Consider the following 17,559-nt stretch of genomic DNA (forward strand, 5'->3'; position numbering starts at 1 on the left):
TCGAGATTTATAGTCATCTCAAATTTTTTTTTGTAAAAAAAATGTTTTTTTTTTGGCACTTAGTCGTTTTTTCGTGTGAAAAATTGATTTTTGACAAAAAAAATTTTTTGAGATAACTGTGAATCTCGATGAGTCATGCAATTTTAAGACATTTAGCACCATTTTTTTAAATTCCCGATTTCCTGTGATTTTTCGGGTTTCAAAAAACTAAAAAACTTTAAAGTTTGTGACACCAATAAATGAATCTCGACTGAGCTAATATTTTGCATAGGGTATATTATCGTGCAAATCAACATTTCGGAACAAGTTCTGAATAGAAAATCTAGATAACTACTCTTATTGGCACCCAAAACCTTTATTGGCACCTAACTGTCGTCGTCCAATAACTCTTGAAATAAAAGCAAATAAAATTCCGTATATATATAGATATATATATATATATATATATATATATATATATATATATATATATATATATATATATATATATATATATATTACCTTCGAAACGTAGTACAAGCATTTCTCGAGTTGTTTTTGTAATTGGACAAATACCTATTTTAATACAAAAAGACAAATGCGCACCTTTGCCCCATAGTGGAGGCAAAGGTGCGCACTTAATGGATTGAACTTCTGAGATAATTTATACCAAAAATAAATGCTTTATCATCAGAAGCGAGAGAAGCATCATTACTAGAGAGTATAGGCACCGTCCAGCAGGCAGGAGGGGGGTGTTCTGTGTTTTTTATGGATGGAAAAGAGTGGGTGTTATAGTCGAACATACCACGTGGAAATTTTTGGAAGGAAAGAGACTGACAATATAAGATATCCGAAAATGTCCAACATTTGAAAAAGAGTTCGTTTTTATTAACAAACTAGCTGACCCAGCGAACTTCGTCTCACACACAATTGATATATTGATATAAATAATTTCGAACACTCAAGTTCCCATAGAAGTTATTTTTATGTACGTAATCTATACTCTCAGTATATAGTTTCTTTTTTGAGATATAAACCTGATGCAGACTAAGACGCATCAATCCTGATACTTATTGTTTAAATCCGTGGTTCCGTTCTTGAGTTAAATCGTAAGGAACGGATACCAAATCATTTTTATTTATATAGATCGAGTTTATAAATACACCTTCACTTGATTTATTTGAAACTCATTGTTGATGAAAAAAATATATAAAAAACAATGAAGTTCATTGTGAAAACATAAAGATAAACGAAACATAACCGTTATTGAATTGAATGCATGGTGAAAATAAAAACATTTTTCATTTGGAATTCATTTTGAACTATTTTTAAGCAATTGTTTATTTTTATTCCTCATCTTGGTTTTGGTTCTGAGGATTCCGACACTTTGCAGCGCTGTTGCTTCGTTGCCCTGTGTTTGGGGTCGAAGAGACAGACTGTGGTTCCACATGAAGCTAGAAGCCCAATCTCTTCCTGCTAGTTTTGCAACTTTGTTGAATTCGTGCTGGAGGTTGTTGGCTTCCGAAAAATCGAACGCCATGCGCCATAGCATAGAAAACTTTGTTCAGTGGCCTAGTTTAATGTATTTTTTTAGGATAAAATTAATAATAACACATTAAAAATTTATAAACATTTAAGTTTTTCACTTCCAAAATGTTATTAAAATCCACTAATTTAGATGTTCCACTACTGTATCCTATAATAAATTTTCTCATCTTTCAAATGAAGGCAACTGAATTGGGTTACGCGGCGTACTTTTCAGAGTAGAGCCAGTTTGAGGCAAGAGAGTCCGAATCAAAAAAAAGTTCTATAACCCTGTCATTGTTGAAATTTGAACATATGCGTGTAAGGATTTTTTTCATCGAATATGATCTTCTGTCACCTTCTGAGAGAATGTGGATAGATTTACTTTTTTCATTTGAGAAAGGTATTTTCTGACTTTGAGGGGATGAATCAAAAATGAAATTCTTCTTTTTTATTCAAAAACGATATGACGCTTTGGTTGACAGCTATGTCAAACGGTTGACAGCGCAGGGCTGTATACTTTCGGAAACCCGAAATGGAAAACCCTGTATAATGAAAAGAAATCAAAAATTGTATATAATCGAGTTCGCCCTGTGGTATTTTTGACGTAGAACTACGTCTTACATTAAGGTGGCCAAATCAGAAAACAGGTCACGTTTTTATGAAATAAAGTTAACGTTAATAACTATTTTTGCTGCGAACGGATTTTAACGATTTTCATACCAATCGAATCGGAAATTTTCTAAGATTTGTTTGATATGCTATACATTACAATATATAGTCTGTATATGGTTTAAATTGATGGAAATTGGAAGCATTCCCATTTCCTCATACATTTGTTCTGTCTATTTGTGTGCTTTCCCGAACGAGCTGTCAATAACGGGCAACTTATGCAGCCGCTAGAATAGAAATAACGAAGGGTGATAGCGAAAAAAGAATATTTGCCAAGTAAACTTCACCCTTGCATAGTAAGTAAGATGTCGCTAGCGTATAGGTCGCATATTCTGCTCGTTTTGTGCTTAATGTTTCCCCTCGAGCTTTGAACGCTAGCGAATATTTCACTTGAAGTGCATCTGGCATTGCAATTAACACAACACTCCGACCCATGGCAAAGCAGGCGAAAAAAGAGACGAGTGCAAATGAGTATAGGTCGCTTCTAGCCATCAGTGTTTGGCTTTGTGTGTGTTGCTTGTTTTCGTTGAGCGAAACTTGGAACTTGTTCATTTTCTGTACATCTGAATAGCACACCTTCGATACTTTTAGTTGCCATTCGTATTTGCTCTCGTGCGCCTCGGCTCGGTTCTGATGCAACAAACTCCTATCTTTGTTGACGGTTTTGACCGAGAGTCGAGAAACGATTATTCATAAACGGAGATTCTCGCGATGTTTCATTTTTATCGCTGCATCTGTTAGACGCGTGTTTGATGCTTGTTGAATGGCGATGCACGGAAAATGCCTCTCGTTAAATACTCAGTGCAGTGGGTGCATTGATATAAAGAAACAATTTGCGACATATGACTAACTAGTGTTTTTTTCTCGTAAAGGCAAGAAAGGATTGTTTCTTCTCGAAATTATTCTACAAAACCACGCAAGCCATTAAACCTTTCATCGGTCGTGTCTCGAGAACAACCCGTCGAATTTTTTCTAAGAAAATATGAAAAAGTTTTTTTTTATTATTAAATCGTTTAAGGCTGTAAAAGGCTCAGTTACATAAGTTTAAAGGAGCCAAACTCCTATCTGTATTGTTACAAGTATATATAAACATTTTTCATTAATTCTAGTGTTAATGAAGTAGAGAACCGATTACTCGCGGTTTGCTCGAGTTTAGAAGGGTGACATTTTTTTCAGGAAAAGGAAGGGATATAAGGATATGTTGACAATGTTCACACTCACATTCGCACTCACATTCATCATACTCAATTCTTAAGCATATCTTATATCTTATATCTATTTACATTTCACCTTATTCTATTGTTAGTAAGAAGGGAATTGATTTCTCGCGAAGGAAAAGGAAAAGGAGAATATAAGGATATAAGGACAATCACACACGAAGATCGATAACTTTTAAGAAGACATATATTTGGGACATGTAATCAAGGTCTAACCGAGCCAACACATCTCTCACCGGCACATTGGGCTGTCTTCCTCTGGCCCGAAGAGAGTTTTCTAAATTCGATCTGGCAACAAGATACTCCTCGCACGACCAAACAACGTATTCGATGTCGTGGTAACCTTGGCCACAAGCACAGATATTGCCATCGGCAAGATTAAAACGAAAGAGTAGCGCGTCTAACGAACAGTGATTGGACATGAGTCGAGAGAAGGTGCGAATAAAGTCCCGACTCAAGTCCAGACTTTTGAACCATGGTTTGAGGCTAACCTTAGGGATAATTGAGTGAAGCCACCGACCCAATTCATCTTCGTTCCACTTACGTTGCCAGTTAGCGATGGTATTTTTACGGACTGAAGAATAAAATTCATTGAAGGCGATTTGACGCTGATAAATATCGCCTTCAATTATATGAAAAAGTTGTTGTTGGGAATACTTTTCCCATGTAGCATTGCCCTTCTTCCGATGTATGGGTGACTTGTTGGTAATTCTTTTGATTCCACTAAATTTCGGTTTATTAATTTGTTTGATATTTTTGAAGACTTGAATGATTTCCTACATTTCATTCTTTAACCATCATTATGTAAGTCTTCTAGTTTTTGAGTGAAGATTTATCGAGACAAAAGTTAAAAAGAAAACTTCAAAAAAATTCTCACTCAAAAGGTATAAGAACATCAAATGTTGGGTAAACAATGAAATGTAGGAAATTATTCATGTTTTCATTCAAAAATATCAAGCAAATTAAAAAAAAATAATTGAAAAAAAGAAAATTTAAATCCATTTTTCTCAAAAATATGTTTTTTTTTTATTAATTTTGAATAACATATACATGAATAGCTCATACAATCACCAACAAATCATGCATACTTCGAAAAAAAGTCACTACTATAGGGAAACAGTTTTCCCAGCAACAACTATTTCTTGTTTGTTTTTTTTGTTTTTTTTTAATTACTGTTAAACTTGTAACATTTTTATTTGTAAATTATCGCGATTTACATATTCCGCAAACTTGTTACTATTTAGAAACATACCAAGAACATGTCAAATGCGAGAATTTACAAACAAAAATGTTACGAGTGAAACATATTTTTTACAGGAGTCTTCGAAAAAAGTAATTATTTCGACAGAAACCCTTAATTAACAAAATTTCTTATTTGAATAAGATATAAATTTTTGTCGAATACACTATATCGCTATCTTATTTTTTTTTATTCAAATCGTTTATTTTTACAGGCTCAGTTACATAGGTTTAAAGGAGCCGAACTCCTTACTGTATTGTTACTAGTATATATACATTTTTCCTTAATTCTAATGTTAATAATATAGGAAACCGATTACTCGCGGTCTACTCGAGTTTAGAAGGGTGACATATTTTCTTCAGGGAATGGAGGGGGTATGAGGATATGTTGACAATGATCACACTCACACTCTCAATCACACTCATCACACTCAATTCTTAAACCTATCTTATATCTAATATGTATTTACATTTCATCTTATTCTTAAGAAGGGATCCGATCTCTCACAAAGGAAAAGGAAAAGGAAAAACTAAGGGTATAAGGCCATTAACACACGAAGATCGATTGCTTTAAGGAATACATATATTTGGGACATGTATTCAAGTTCTAACCGAGCCAACACGTTTCTCACCGGTACCATGGGCTGCCTTCCTCGAGCCCGAAGGGTGTCTTCTAAATTCGATCTGGCGACAAGATACAGCTCGCACGACCAAACAACGTGCTCGATGTCGTGGTAACCTTGGCCACAAACACAAAGATTGTTGTCGGCAAGATTAATACGAAAGAGTAGCGCGTCTAACGAACAGTGATTGGACATGAGTCGGGAGAAGATGCGAATAAAGTCCCGACTCAAGTCCAGACTTTTGAACCATGGTTTGAGGCTAACCTTAGGGATAATCGAGTGGAGCCACCGGCCCAATTCATCTTCGTTCCATTTGCGTTGCCAGTTAACTATGGTATTTTTGCGGACTAAAGAATAAAATTCATTGAAGGCGATTTGACGCTGATAAATATCGCCTTCAATTGCACCTACCTTTGCTAATGAGTCAGCCCTCTCATTACCCGGAATTGAGCAATGTGAAGGGACCCAGACAAAGGTAATGACATAACAGCGTCTGGATAAAGCACTCAAAATTTCTCGTATTCTCTCAAGGAAGTACGGCGAGTGCTTTTCCGGCCTCACTGAACGGATAGCTTCCACAGAACTAAGACTATCCGTTACAATGTAATAGTGTTCAACAGGTCTTGAGGCGACGCTGTCCAGCGCCCAGTGTATCGCTGCCAATTCAGCAACATACACTGAGCAAGAATTCTGAAGACTGTGGGAGGTGCTAAAAAATTCGTTGAACACTCCAAATCTAGTGGACTTATTCATAGAGGACTCAGTAAATCAGTAAAGTACATATTATCACAATTGATATCCCCAAGATCGTTGGAACGATCCTCGATCGAAGATAATCTGATGTTCCATGGATATCCTGCATCATGGACAGATCAAAATGTACAGAGGAATTGATGTAGTCAGGAAAACAAACACGGTTGGGAATATACGAAGAAGGATCAACCTGCACGGAGATGAATTCATGAATGGACTCATGAACCCAGATTGAAAATTTAGCGCGATCAGCTGTTCAAAATTTCCGATCACCAATGGGTTCATAACCTTACACCGGATGAGGAACCGAAGAGATAATAAATTGAAGCGATCTTTTAGTGGGAGTAGGCCTGCCAAAACCTCGAGACTCATGGTATGCGTTGAGGGCATACATCCCAACGCGATACGGAGACAAAGATACTGAATTCGCTCGAGTTTAATGAGGTGTGTTTTGGCAGCTGATTGAAAACAGAAACTGCCGTACTCTATCACTGAGAGAATAGTTGTCCGATACAACATTATAAGATCTTCGGGGTGGGCTCCCCACCAGGTGCCGGTAATTGTACGGAGAAAGTTTATTCTTTGTTGACATTTTTTGTTCAGATACCTAATATGGGCCCCCCAAGTACATTTGGAGTCGAACCAGACACCAAGATACTTAAATGACATAGCATGAGTGATCGGTTTACCCAAAAGTTGAAGCTTTGGTTTTGCTGGTTTATGCTTCCTAGAAAAAAACACCATCTCTGTTTTCTCCGTGGAGAATTCGATCCCTAGCCCAATGGCCCAGGTTGAAAAATTGTTCAAAGTATCTTGTAAGGGTCCTTGCAGGTCGGATTCGTTTGATCCTACGACAGACACCACTCCATCATCTGCAAGTTGTCTTAGGCTGCAATTTTGTGTAAGGCAATTGTCGATGTCGCTTACCTAGAAGTTGTACAAAAGGGGGCTTAAACATGAGCCCTGGAGGAGGCCCATGTAAGAGACCCGACTTACTGCCGAATCTCCGTGAGAAAAGTTCAAATGTTTCTCACAAAGCAAGTTATATAACATATTATTCAATAGAGGCGGCAGACCCCGAGAGTGTAATTTGTCTGACAAAACCTCTATTGAAACTGAATCAAAGGCCCCCTTTATGTCCAAGAATATTGAAGCCATTTGTTTTTTTTTCGGCGTAAGCCATTTGAATTTCTGAAGAAAGCAACGCAAGACAATCATTCGTCCCCTTGCCATTGCGGAAGCCATATTGTGTATCTGAGAGTAGGCCATTCGTTTCAACCCATCGATCAAGGCTAAACAAGATCATTTTCTCCAACAATTTCCGTATACAAGACAGCATTGCTATTGGGCGGTACGAATTGAAGTCGGACGCGGGTTATCCGGGTTTTTGTATTGCTATAACTCGCACTTGTCTCCAATCATCCGGAACAACATTATGCTCCAGAAGCTGATTAAATAAATTCAACAAGCGATGTTTCGCTACATCAGGGAGGTTTTTTAGCAAGTTGAATTTTATTTTATCAGATCCTGGAGCAGAATTGTTACATGAAAGAAGAGCAAGAGAGAATTCTACCATCGAAAACTCGGAATCAAGATCGCACCTATCTTGTGGTATATCTCGAACAATTTTTTGCACAGGAGCGGAATCAGGACAAACCTTTCGTGCAAAATTAAAGATATTCCTCGCTTTCATTGGATGAAGAGCGATTTCTCATGTTTGGAGCCACATTCCATAATTTTTTCATTGACGTTTCTCGTGACAAACCTCCCACGAAATTTCGCCAATAGGCACGTTTTTTCCCTTTGATCAAGTTTTTAAATTGATTTTCAAGGTCCAAATACGTTTGAAAATTCTCAATGGTTCCACGTTTCCGAAAAGCTTTAAATGCATTCGATTTATCTCCATAAAGCTTGGAGCACTGGCTATCCCACCATGGATTGGGAGGCCTTCGACGAATAGTGGAACCTGGGATGGATTTTGTTTGAGCGCGAACCGCGCTGTCATAGATCAAACGAGAAATGAAGTTATACTCCTCCAATGGAGACAAACCATCTCTGGAATTGATGGCTAGAGCAATCGCGTCCGCATATTTTTTCCAGTCAATGTGTCTTGTGAGGTCGTATGCCATGTTTATTGATTCAGAAGAATTCAACCCATTGGTGATAGAAATTTTGATTGGCAAGTGATCACTACCGTTGGGATCCTGGATTACATTCCACTTGCTATCTAACGATAGTGAATTCGAGCAAAGCGAGAGGTCAAGAGCACTTGGGTTGGCAGGAGGTTATATATCGCTATCTTGACGTTAATCGAAATTAATTTCTAAAAAAAAAAGTTGTTGTTTGAAAACTTTTTAAAAGTGTCCATCTTCCGATGTACGAATGGCTATTGTAAAGGTTATTCATATATTTATTTTTTTCTGAATTTCAATTTTCAAAATAATGGTTTTTTGGTGTTATTTCAAAAAATTATATCTTTCTATATATATAGTCGGAAACTACTGAACCGATCGACATGAAAATTGGTACGTAGGGGTTTTTGGGGCCGGGAAGGTTTTCGTGATAGTTTGAGACCCCTTCCCCTCTCTAAGGGGGAGCTCCATAAAAATAAAACACAAATTCCTGCATTACTCGAGAATTAACCAAGCAAACGAAACGAAATTTGGCATGGTGAGGTTTTAGGGTGCAATAAATGTTTCTATGGTGGTTAGACACTTCACCCCTGCCATACAAATGAAACACAAATTTCTACATTACTCGAGAATTAACCACGCAAATGAAACCAAACTAGGCATATGGAGGTTTTAGGGTGCAATAAATGTTTCTATACTGGTAAGACACTCTACCCACCTCTCTGAGGAGAGGTGCGAATGGAGCCAAATAAGGGGTGTGAGGGGTTTTGGGTACGAGAAATGATTCTATGATGGTATGACACCCCTTCCTCCTCGAGAAAGGAGAGGGGGTCCCATAAAAAATAACACACATATTCCAACCAAACATGACAATTGAAAATTTTCGGAAAACTCTGAAGGAAAATGGAAAATTCAATTCGTATATGTTCTACAATTACATATTGACAAGCGTTTTTAGTCCATTTGATGTTTGCGATAACGAAATTTATCTTCGTTCGAAAATGGAAATGGATTCTATCTATATAAATAAAAATGGATCGTTAAAATTCGAAAGAAGAGTTGTTCGATTTAGGGCTGTCTTTATTCTATCGTATTGTCTGTATCAAACATTTATTCCATGTAACGGAGAAACGTGTTATTTACAAGTGGTTGAAAAATTTTGAACGAGAATTATGCCTGAAAACAATCTGTTTTTGAGTAAAATATTTTTGTAAAAATTAAAAAAATGGCCCTTTTTTACTAACACCAACTATACACCAACAATGATTCACTGCAATCTGAGATGGTACTGACAATCCCCTAGACGAGTTGTATTTGCTCTATAAAATTGTAGGGAACAAAGCTTGTAAAAGATCGATCAAAGCACGTTAGATCATATTTTTGCCAGATATTTCAAGTTCATTTGTTATAGAAATTTGATTTAAGATTCGATTTCACACCATGAAATGGTTCTTCTAATAACTGACATTGACACATCACACTATGATAATCTTAGAAACCTTAGTTTGAAGGCCCGCCGCTTTCCGGTGCGGCGATAAAACCGGAAATAATGCGTTTGACACACGCACTCCCAATCCGTCTTGCGAGCCGTACAAATTACCACATGCATTAATCTCGCTCGTTTCAGCCACAAATTTTCTGTTTGGGCTTGGAATATGTGGAATCCTTGCGACGCTGCGGCCATAATTTTCTTCCTCATCGGACTCGTCCTCCGGCTGCGACCATACACGATGGATGTGGGCCGAGTGATTTACTGCGTGGATAGCATCTACTGGTATTTGCGGATATTGAATATTCTTGGTGTGAACAAGTACTTGGGTGAGAGCGTCGGCGACAAAAAATATTTCTCTAAACAAGCCTAATTAATATGCTTCTTCTCCCCCTCCCAGGACCGCTGGTGACAATGATGGGAAAGATGGTGAAAAACATGATTTATTTCGTTGTTCTCTTATTGGTGGTGTTGATGAGCTTCGGAGTGAGTCGACAGGCTATACTGTTCCCCAACAATGACGCCAGCTGGCGGTTGGTGCGAGACGTGTACTATCAGCCTTACTTCATGTTGTACGGAGAGGTGTTTGCCGACGATATCGATCCACCCTGTGGCGAGGACCCTTCCCAGCCGCAATGTGTGACAGGTGAGTATTGAAGAGTGGGACCACCCGAAATATAACGATTACTGTGAACGTTCTTTCGTCAGGTCATTGGGTCACGCCAATTGCGATGTCGATGTATCTTTTGATCGCAAACATCCTGTTAATTAATCTGCTGATTGCGGTTTTCAACAACATCTTCATTGAAGTGAACGCCGTCTCGCATCAGGTATATTGGGTTTTTTGTCCACATATGAAGATTGCTTTTCAAACTGATTTTTTGCCTCAGGTGTGGATGTTTCAACGCTTCACAGTCGTGATGGAATACCAGCAAAAACCAGTGCTGCCACCACCGCTGATTGCATTTTGTCACTGTTACTCATTCCTCCGTTATCTGATTCGGAAAGCCAAAGGTCTCCAGCAATCTCGTGACAATGGGCTGAAGCTGTTTCTCGAAAAAGAGGACATGGAGCGGCTGTACGATTTCGAGGAGGAATGCATCGAAGGATACTTCCGGGAGCAGGACATTCTGCTGCAACAATCCACCGAAGAGCGTATCAAAAATACCGACGAACGAGTGGAGAATATGTCGCAGAAAATCGAGGATATAAATCAGAAAGAAAACATGCAAACGGCAACCGTTCAAAACATTGAGTTTCGGCTGCGTAAAGTGGAAGAATCGGCCGATCAGATTCTTTCGCACTTAGCTGTGATACATCGGTTTATGTCGGCCCACACCCAGCTGCAGGATAACCTGAACGAATCGACGGGTAATGTGAGCGCGGGGGGAGGTGGTGGAAGTGGCGGGGGTGGGGCCCTGCTTGACGTCCGCACGAGAACCATATCGGAGAGTGATAGCACGATTGTGCCGATCAACCCGAGGAAGAAAATTAATCGATCCCTAACGGAGGTACGGCCGGATGCTTACATTTTTGACGATGGGATGCACTTTGAGGTGCGCACAGTGCCCGAGGAGAATGAAAGTGACCGTTCGCCGGAGAAAACTATTGCGGTGAGTAAAATTGCAATGTCTTTGTACACCTAAAATAATTTTTAGCACATGTTTTGATATCTCGAGTTATTACATAAAATGAGCTTCAAAATAACATAAAATTTGCTACTCTCCTATACTGGCACAGCATTTGTGTAATATGTATTCCAGAGTAATATAAGAGCAATATGAGACAGCAAAACAAGACACTCGCTTGGTGAAAAATCCGGAATATATGGAGGATACATTAAAACCTCCCAACCAGCATCCCGGAGTTTCTGGCGAAACAGATCTTCTGTTGATCAATTCGTGCCGTTTCTGGTCAATCGCTTGGGTGTATCTTCTATCCACTTTTGACGTGGGACTACGTCTAACCGGAATATATGGGGGGTAAAATGAAAACCTGAACACAGAACGTGCAGGAAAAAATGAAAGATTTCGAATGCTTATAACTCGAACATTTCTTACTAGATCGGAAAGATGTTTGCATCAATTGATAGTGAATATTTCTACGCATCTATCGCAACTAACAAAATGTTATTTTTCATTAGATAAACAATTGAATAACTGTAAAATATTAGGCGTTATCTAAACGCCCTAACTGCCTCGTTTTGATTGGCCCGATTTACGGTTTCCCTAATACAGCCTTAAAAACCAAGCAGCCTTGGGGAAATCGGCATTGCAATTACATGAAAGTAGGGGGACTTTTGTTCTCACCGAAAAATGTTCCCTAACAGAGATTTCTAAACCAAGGTGCCTGGAAGAAATCGGAATTTCATGCAAGTTGGGGTTATTTTTGTTCCGGCTGAAATATGTTTCCCTAACACATTTCTAATCCATGGATTCTTGGGGAAATTGGCATTGCAGATACATGTAAGTCGGGGGTATTTTTGTTCCGACTGAAATGTGTTTCCCTAACACAGACTTCAAATACATGGAGCGTGGGGAAATCGGCATTGCGAATACATACGAGTCGAGGGTATTTTTGTTCCGATTGAAATGTGTTTCCCTAACACAGACTTCAAAACCAAGGTTTCTGGGGAAATCGGTTCTGCAAATAAATGCAAACTGCGAGTACTTTTGTCCTCGCTTGCCTTTGTGCAGACTGGAATATGTCTGTTCTAACACGATCTTCTAAACGTAGGAACCTGGGAAAATCGTGCAGACACTAGAAGCGAATGAACTTTCCAGTTTCAAGCAAATTCGCGGTTCGAGAAGTACGTACACTTGAGAGATGTAAACTTCAGAGGGAAATGTAAATGTAAAATAAAATAATCGTTTGATAATACATATATATTGTATTACATATATTTTGTTCCAGGAATCACACCAAACATAAAAGGTCTGTCATTAAATTTACTTGTAACGAAGAACAATCTATCACAATGCATGAATTGACTTTACATGGCATTTGTTCAAACTTTTTACTCACAAAGCAAATATATTGAATTCAATTGAAATTGGAAACTATTGCATTCAATCAAAAATTCAATCAATACAAACGAATGATTGCTAAGCTAAGGTAGTCCCACGTCAACCTTGCGGTTATATGGGTTATATACCCATTTTTTTTTTGGTTTTTTGGTGAAACCGAGTTGAAAAATGAACTCAGCGTATCCGAAAACCCCAATCTACCAAAAAATTAGTTTTTGGCTAAAAAATCTGAGTTTTGGCCGCCTAAATTTTCTCAGGGACCACTGTGCAGCGCGCTGATTTCCTAACTCTTTATCTGAGAGAAAGGATGTCAGAGCGAACCAGTCACGGTGAACCAAGGGGAAGTATTAAAAGCTGTAGAGAATTTTAACATGATATTTTTATTCAAGACTTTTTATGTGAAAAGGAAACTTGACGTCGGTCTACGTCTTTCATTTCTACACTGAGATGTAAGTTCAAAGTTTCGAGATCGAGAGCATTACATTGGAGAAACAAGATTTTGAGCATTAATATCTCTTTGCCGATTGGAAGAAATGTCTACGCATTATATGTTTGTTACTTATTGATCCAAAAACTTGTTTCAATGACTCGAAAATTGCTTTGGAAACAAGGTATTGAAATCACAAAAATCTGTATATAAGCAGTAGCCAGCTCGATGCACAGTAGTCGAAACCGTCGAGACCATAGAAATCAGCAGCGGCACGTCAAAAAAGTGTAATGTCACAAATAGGCTAGAAATATTGTGACGCGAAAATACATCGTGGATATAAACGCTAACAGAAAAAAGGCGTAATTTCTATTATAAATTCATTTCTTCGTCAAGTATCAAGTAATGTGAAGTATCAACTGATGAAAAATCACATTGACATCTGTGCTCTCTCAGAGTGAATTCTTTTCTAGGCAGTCAAAAATCTTTTTGAAAACAACGTAAACTTTAATATTTTCAAATTGACTTTTTTCGGAGTAACGAGAGGGTCGGTATTAGTCCAGAACCAGAACTTTGAAGCTTCTATAGCAATAAGAAGAAGAAGTTTTATAGTTTGACCCCCCTCCAGCCATCGAACAATCAACAACCTTTCCTATGGCTGATTATCTTTTTTTTCAATTTTACATTTTTAAAAGGTTATTTTTGACCTTCCTATTATACTTTTGAATATTTGAGGTGAGTTTCTCAAATTTAAGGGCTTTATAAATAAGAATATATTACGGCCCAGTCCGGACGAAGCAATCGGATTTAAATAAAGAGAACACACACAATCGAATTTTCAACAACAACATATAAACAATAACATACTGAATCAAAACAATCACAATCGAATTGTCATAGAAAAGGAACTGACGAAAACGGACCCGCTATAAAACAAAGCTGCATTGTTTATAGCGAATATTCCAGAATATTCGAGTAAAGATGCAATAATTCTCCGTAGCGTGTACAGTTTAAATAGGTCACGAGATGCTCAGTACATCGTGCAGTCGCAAATAAACCATCGTAGTGAAATAGTGAAACTATCAATTGTTCTGAAAATCTCGTGGAACCGGAAAGTTTACAGAAAACGTTTTCTCTTACGGAAGGTGAAATTCCGTACAGTTAAACGTCCAGACGAAATCGTCAACCAAACATTACTAGCGACCAACCAGCATTGGTCACATTTGAAATTATTTCTTCTACATCATCGAAGTGTGACGAGACCAATCATCTCTAGAATCCTGTTCAGAAAACCATCTGGGCGGAAACAGAAGACGATGGCAAAATTTCAATTTTGCTTTGGTCATTATTCAGTTGACGGACTAAAAGATCGCCTATAATTCCAAATGACCTTCCTCAAGGCATTGAATGATTTTGACATAGTTTATGTTAATAAAAGAATGTGATTTGACAAAAACCACATTTAATATAACACTTTATATGTTTATAATAAAAAAATAAACAAAAAACGGTTTATATTTACATTTATATGTCTACAAGAACATCTTATTCTGGATGAACACTTGCCATAAACGTAATTGTTGCATGTATTGCAAGTATACATCGCTCTGTTTTTGTTGCACAATTGTATTTTCGTTGTAATTGTAAGATTTTCGTTCTTGAGGTCTTATACTTGAGTTTTCTGTAGTACAATCCATTGCTTTGTTTGGTTGTTTTTTGGAGGAAGTATTTATATTCATTGGAAAGTTGTTCTGCCAATTGAAGCAAGAATTGATTCCTGGTTATGTTCCCATCACAAGTCTCTTTGTATGAAATCCACGAATTGATTGCTGCCAAGTCCAAAATATTGTAGAACTCTTGCAATGGCCATCTACAAGACTCTGCTTTTACGCTATATTAGCGTGCCATCTGGTCAACTACATCTACTCCAAACTTGGTTTTATTGTAAAACGATAAAATTTCAGGTATTTGTTTTCTATTGGAATCTATTTTTACGGATCTATGCTTAGAGCTTAGAAGCAGTACTTTTTTGCGAGGTTTATTTTTATAAATTGTCAGAATAATATTATCTGATTTGTAGAGTTTTGTAGAGTAAAGAGCCATGTTATCTTTCACCACTTTAGCTGTTCCTGACAATTCTATTCTATTTGATCGCACAGTTCCTACTTGTTTTTTTTTTTTTGCGAGTTCCATATTTGTAAAAAAAAATATCTGTAGTGATATTTCTTCCACAGTTCACATAATTGCTTGGTAGATTCGATACCATAAATTCGCTCAATGGTACCCCTGATAGTCTAAGTTCATCTTTACCTAAGTAGGGGAAGCCATTTATAAGGTATTAACTCTTCACGTCTACTGTTAACCAAAATTTGATTCCGAACTTGTCCGATTTATTTGGCATATACTGTAGAAATCTGCATCTTGCATTTGTAGGAAACAGTTGCTTGTCTATTGTTTTATTTTGATCAGGTTTGTAACAAGTTTGGCTGTCCTCAATGAATGATTTCCACGTTTCAGAAACTAATCCAAATTTATCAGTTTGTAATCGAGCATTCCGTTTGCCTTTTTTATGTCGAAACGAATGAATCTCATGATTTCTGAAAATCGATTTCTGTACATCGTTTCGTGAAAAAAAGAAGGTCCTCATTTTTTAGACACAAAAATACACGTTATAACAATGGAATAAAATTCTCATTTTTTTAATCTCTTGATTTTGCAAACTCAAAGAAAAAAGATTCTGACTTTTACTCTCAGTTAAACTTCTATTCAATACCATCCTGTGAAGAAGCAATTTTGTTATAATTTTGTTATAATAGAGTGATCATACTTTCTCTATTGTTTACAGTCTAAATTTCCTAACTACTCCGAACTCTAAACATATCGGACAACTATTGTGCGCATACTGCACGAAATTGCATGTCTAATTGAATGCAAATACGTATTGATGTCCACCATTCCATGGATGATGCATATATTGTTATAAACTTTGAAATTGCCAGATCCGTCAATTTGACGGGTGTCGGTAGAAATAGGTATAGGTGGTACTGATTATGGAAATTAAAGCCAATAAACGGAAATTGAATATGAATAAAAAAAACTGTCCTTACATCTCATGAAAAGTCATCATAAAATGTTAGAACAACACATAAAAATTATATAAAATTTGTGACCATGAAATTTGAAATCCGTCAAATTGACGGTTTCGGTAGTTCTAGTGTTAAAAAAACTATAATGCAAAACAATAATAAGGGCATCGAACAGTTTTACTATTTTAAGACTCCTAAAAACTACCGGTTGAGAACCATTGCTACATCCAGTACTATCACTAACGCAGATTGTAACTAAAAAAGCTCATATTCCAAATTGTACATTCAAAAAACAGATTTTGTGGGTTTTCATACTCTAGATTCGGTGTCCAGAAACATATTCCAGCATTTACAACCAAAATCGATAAACTTCGAGTGTTGCTCATGCAAATGCTTGCAAAACATTGCATGGCATCATCATTATTTTTGACAAAAATCAAATATACTGACTAGTTATTGAAAATTACAACCAATTTTACATATTATTTCTTAAAAAGACTGTTTTTTCAAATTATTGGATTTGAAGTAAACAATTTCCGAACATTGAATGCCATTAACTATGGACAATTAACAAAATATTCTTTTTGATGAAAACTGTTAACGTATGTCAGAAACAAAAGATTGATAACTTGTAATATCACCATTTATTGTGTCATGAAAACTCCATAATATAAACACTAAATGCATCGCCCCAATAAATAAAAATCTGCTTCCCTATCCCAGCCCTCTCAAGATCGCAAGCTATCGATCAGATCCGAAGATTCGGAAATGTACTTTCCGCCCTCGAAGGGCATATCCCCCGCGGATTCGGTGGGGGTCGGCAGTTCATCGGCCAAACCAAAACCCCCCTTCGTGAACGTTCGTCAGGACACGGCCAGCACGGAGAGCAAAGACACGCTGACCCCGCTGGAGAATTGCGATGATCGCACCTTGGTTGGTGAGGAATCGACTGACGACATAATTGACCCAAACTGTGACGGACTGCGGCAACGGGCCGCTGCCAGGCGACGGAACAGTTCGATGGGAGCCGGGAGAAGGTATTCGGAGAGTGCTTCCGGGTACGATATCAACAAATCACAAACAAGTTTGTATCAAACGAGCTTTATCAAGCGACAGCAGAGCGTGACCCAATCGGAACCGGATAGCGGGAAAGAGGAGCGTGAGTGACATTTTGTCTACATTGCGGAATGTAGTACAAACATCAGTTTTTTTTTCACTTTTCAGCCGTGACACGACCTGTAGCCAGAGGACGGCAATTGCTGCTGCAGATCCATGCGGAATATACGTCGATAACCGATGAGTTGGAGAGTGTCTGTCATATGATAACTTCTCCAACATCTTCACTGAGAGGTAAGAGGCGGGGTAGTGATATTTATTTTCAGATTACCAATA

At 37.6% G+C, this 17,559-nt stretch overlaps 1 protein-coding gene across 20 annotated transcripts in view; it reads left to right on the forward strand.

The window, feature by feature from the left end:
- Positions 1 to 17,559, forward strand: part of LOC129771454 (transient receptor potential cation channel trpm) — a 338,130-nt gene that overhangs the window by 309,769 nt on the left and 10,802 nt on the right. For all 20 annotated transcript variants that reach the window (XM_055775103.1, XM_055775106.1, XM_055775112.1 and 17 more), the window contains 6 exons: positions 9,767 to 9,957; positions 10,029 to 10,274; positions 10,337 to 10,458; positions 10,519 to 11,241; positions 16,891 to 17,326; positions 17,392 to 17,517. In XM_055775103.1, the coding sequence (XP_055631078.1) occupies positions 9,767 to 9,957; positions 10,029 to 10,274; positions 10,337 to 10,458; positions 10,519 to 11,241; positions 16,891 to 17,326; positions 17,392 to 17,517 (1,844 nt within the window). The remainder of the gene's footprint in view (positions 1 to 9,766; positions 9,958 to 10,028; positions 10,275 to 10,336; positions 10,459 to 10,518; positions 11,242 to 16,890; positions 17,327 to 17,391; positions 17,518 to 17,559) is intronic.

The sequence above is a fragment of the Toxorhynchites rutilus genome, chromosome 2, assembly GCF_029784135.1.
Source record: "Toxorhynchites rutilus septentrionalis strain SRP chromosome 2, ASM2978413v1, whole genome shotgun sequence".
NCBI classification, from domain to species: Eukaryota; Metazoa; Arthropoda; class Insecta; order Diptera; family Culicidae; genus Toxorhynchites; species Toxorhynchites rutilus.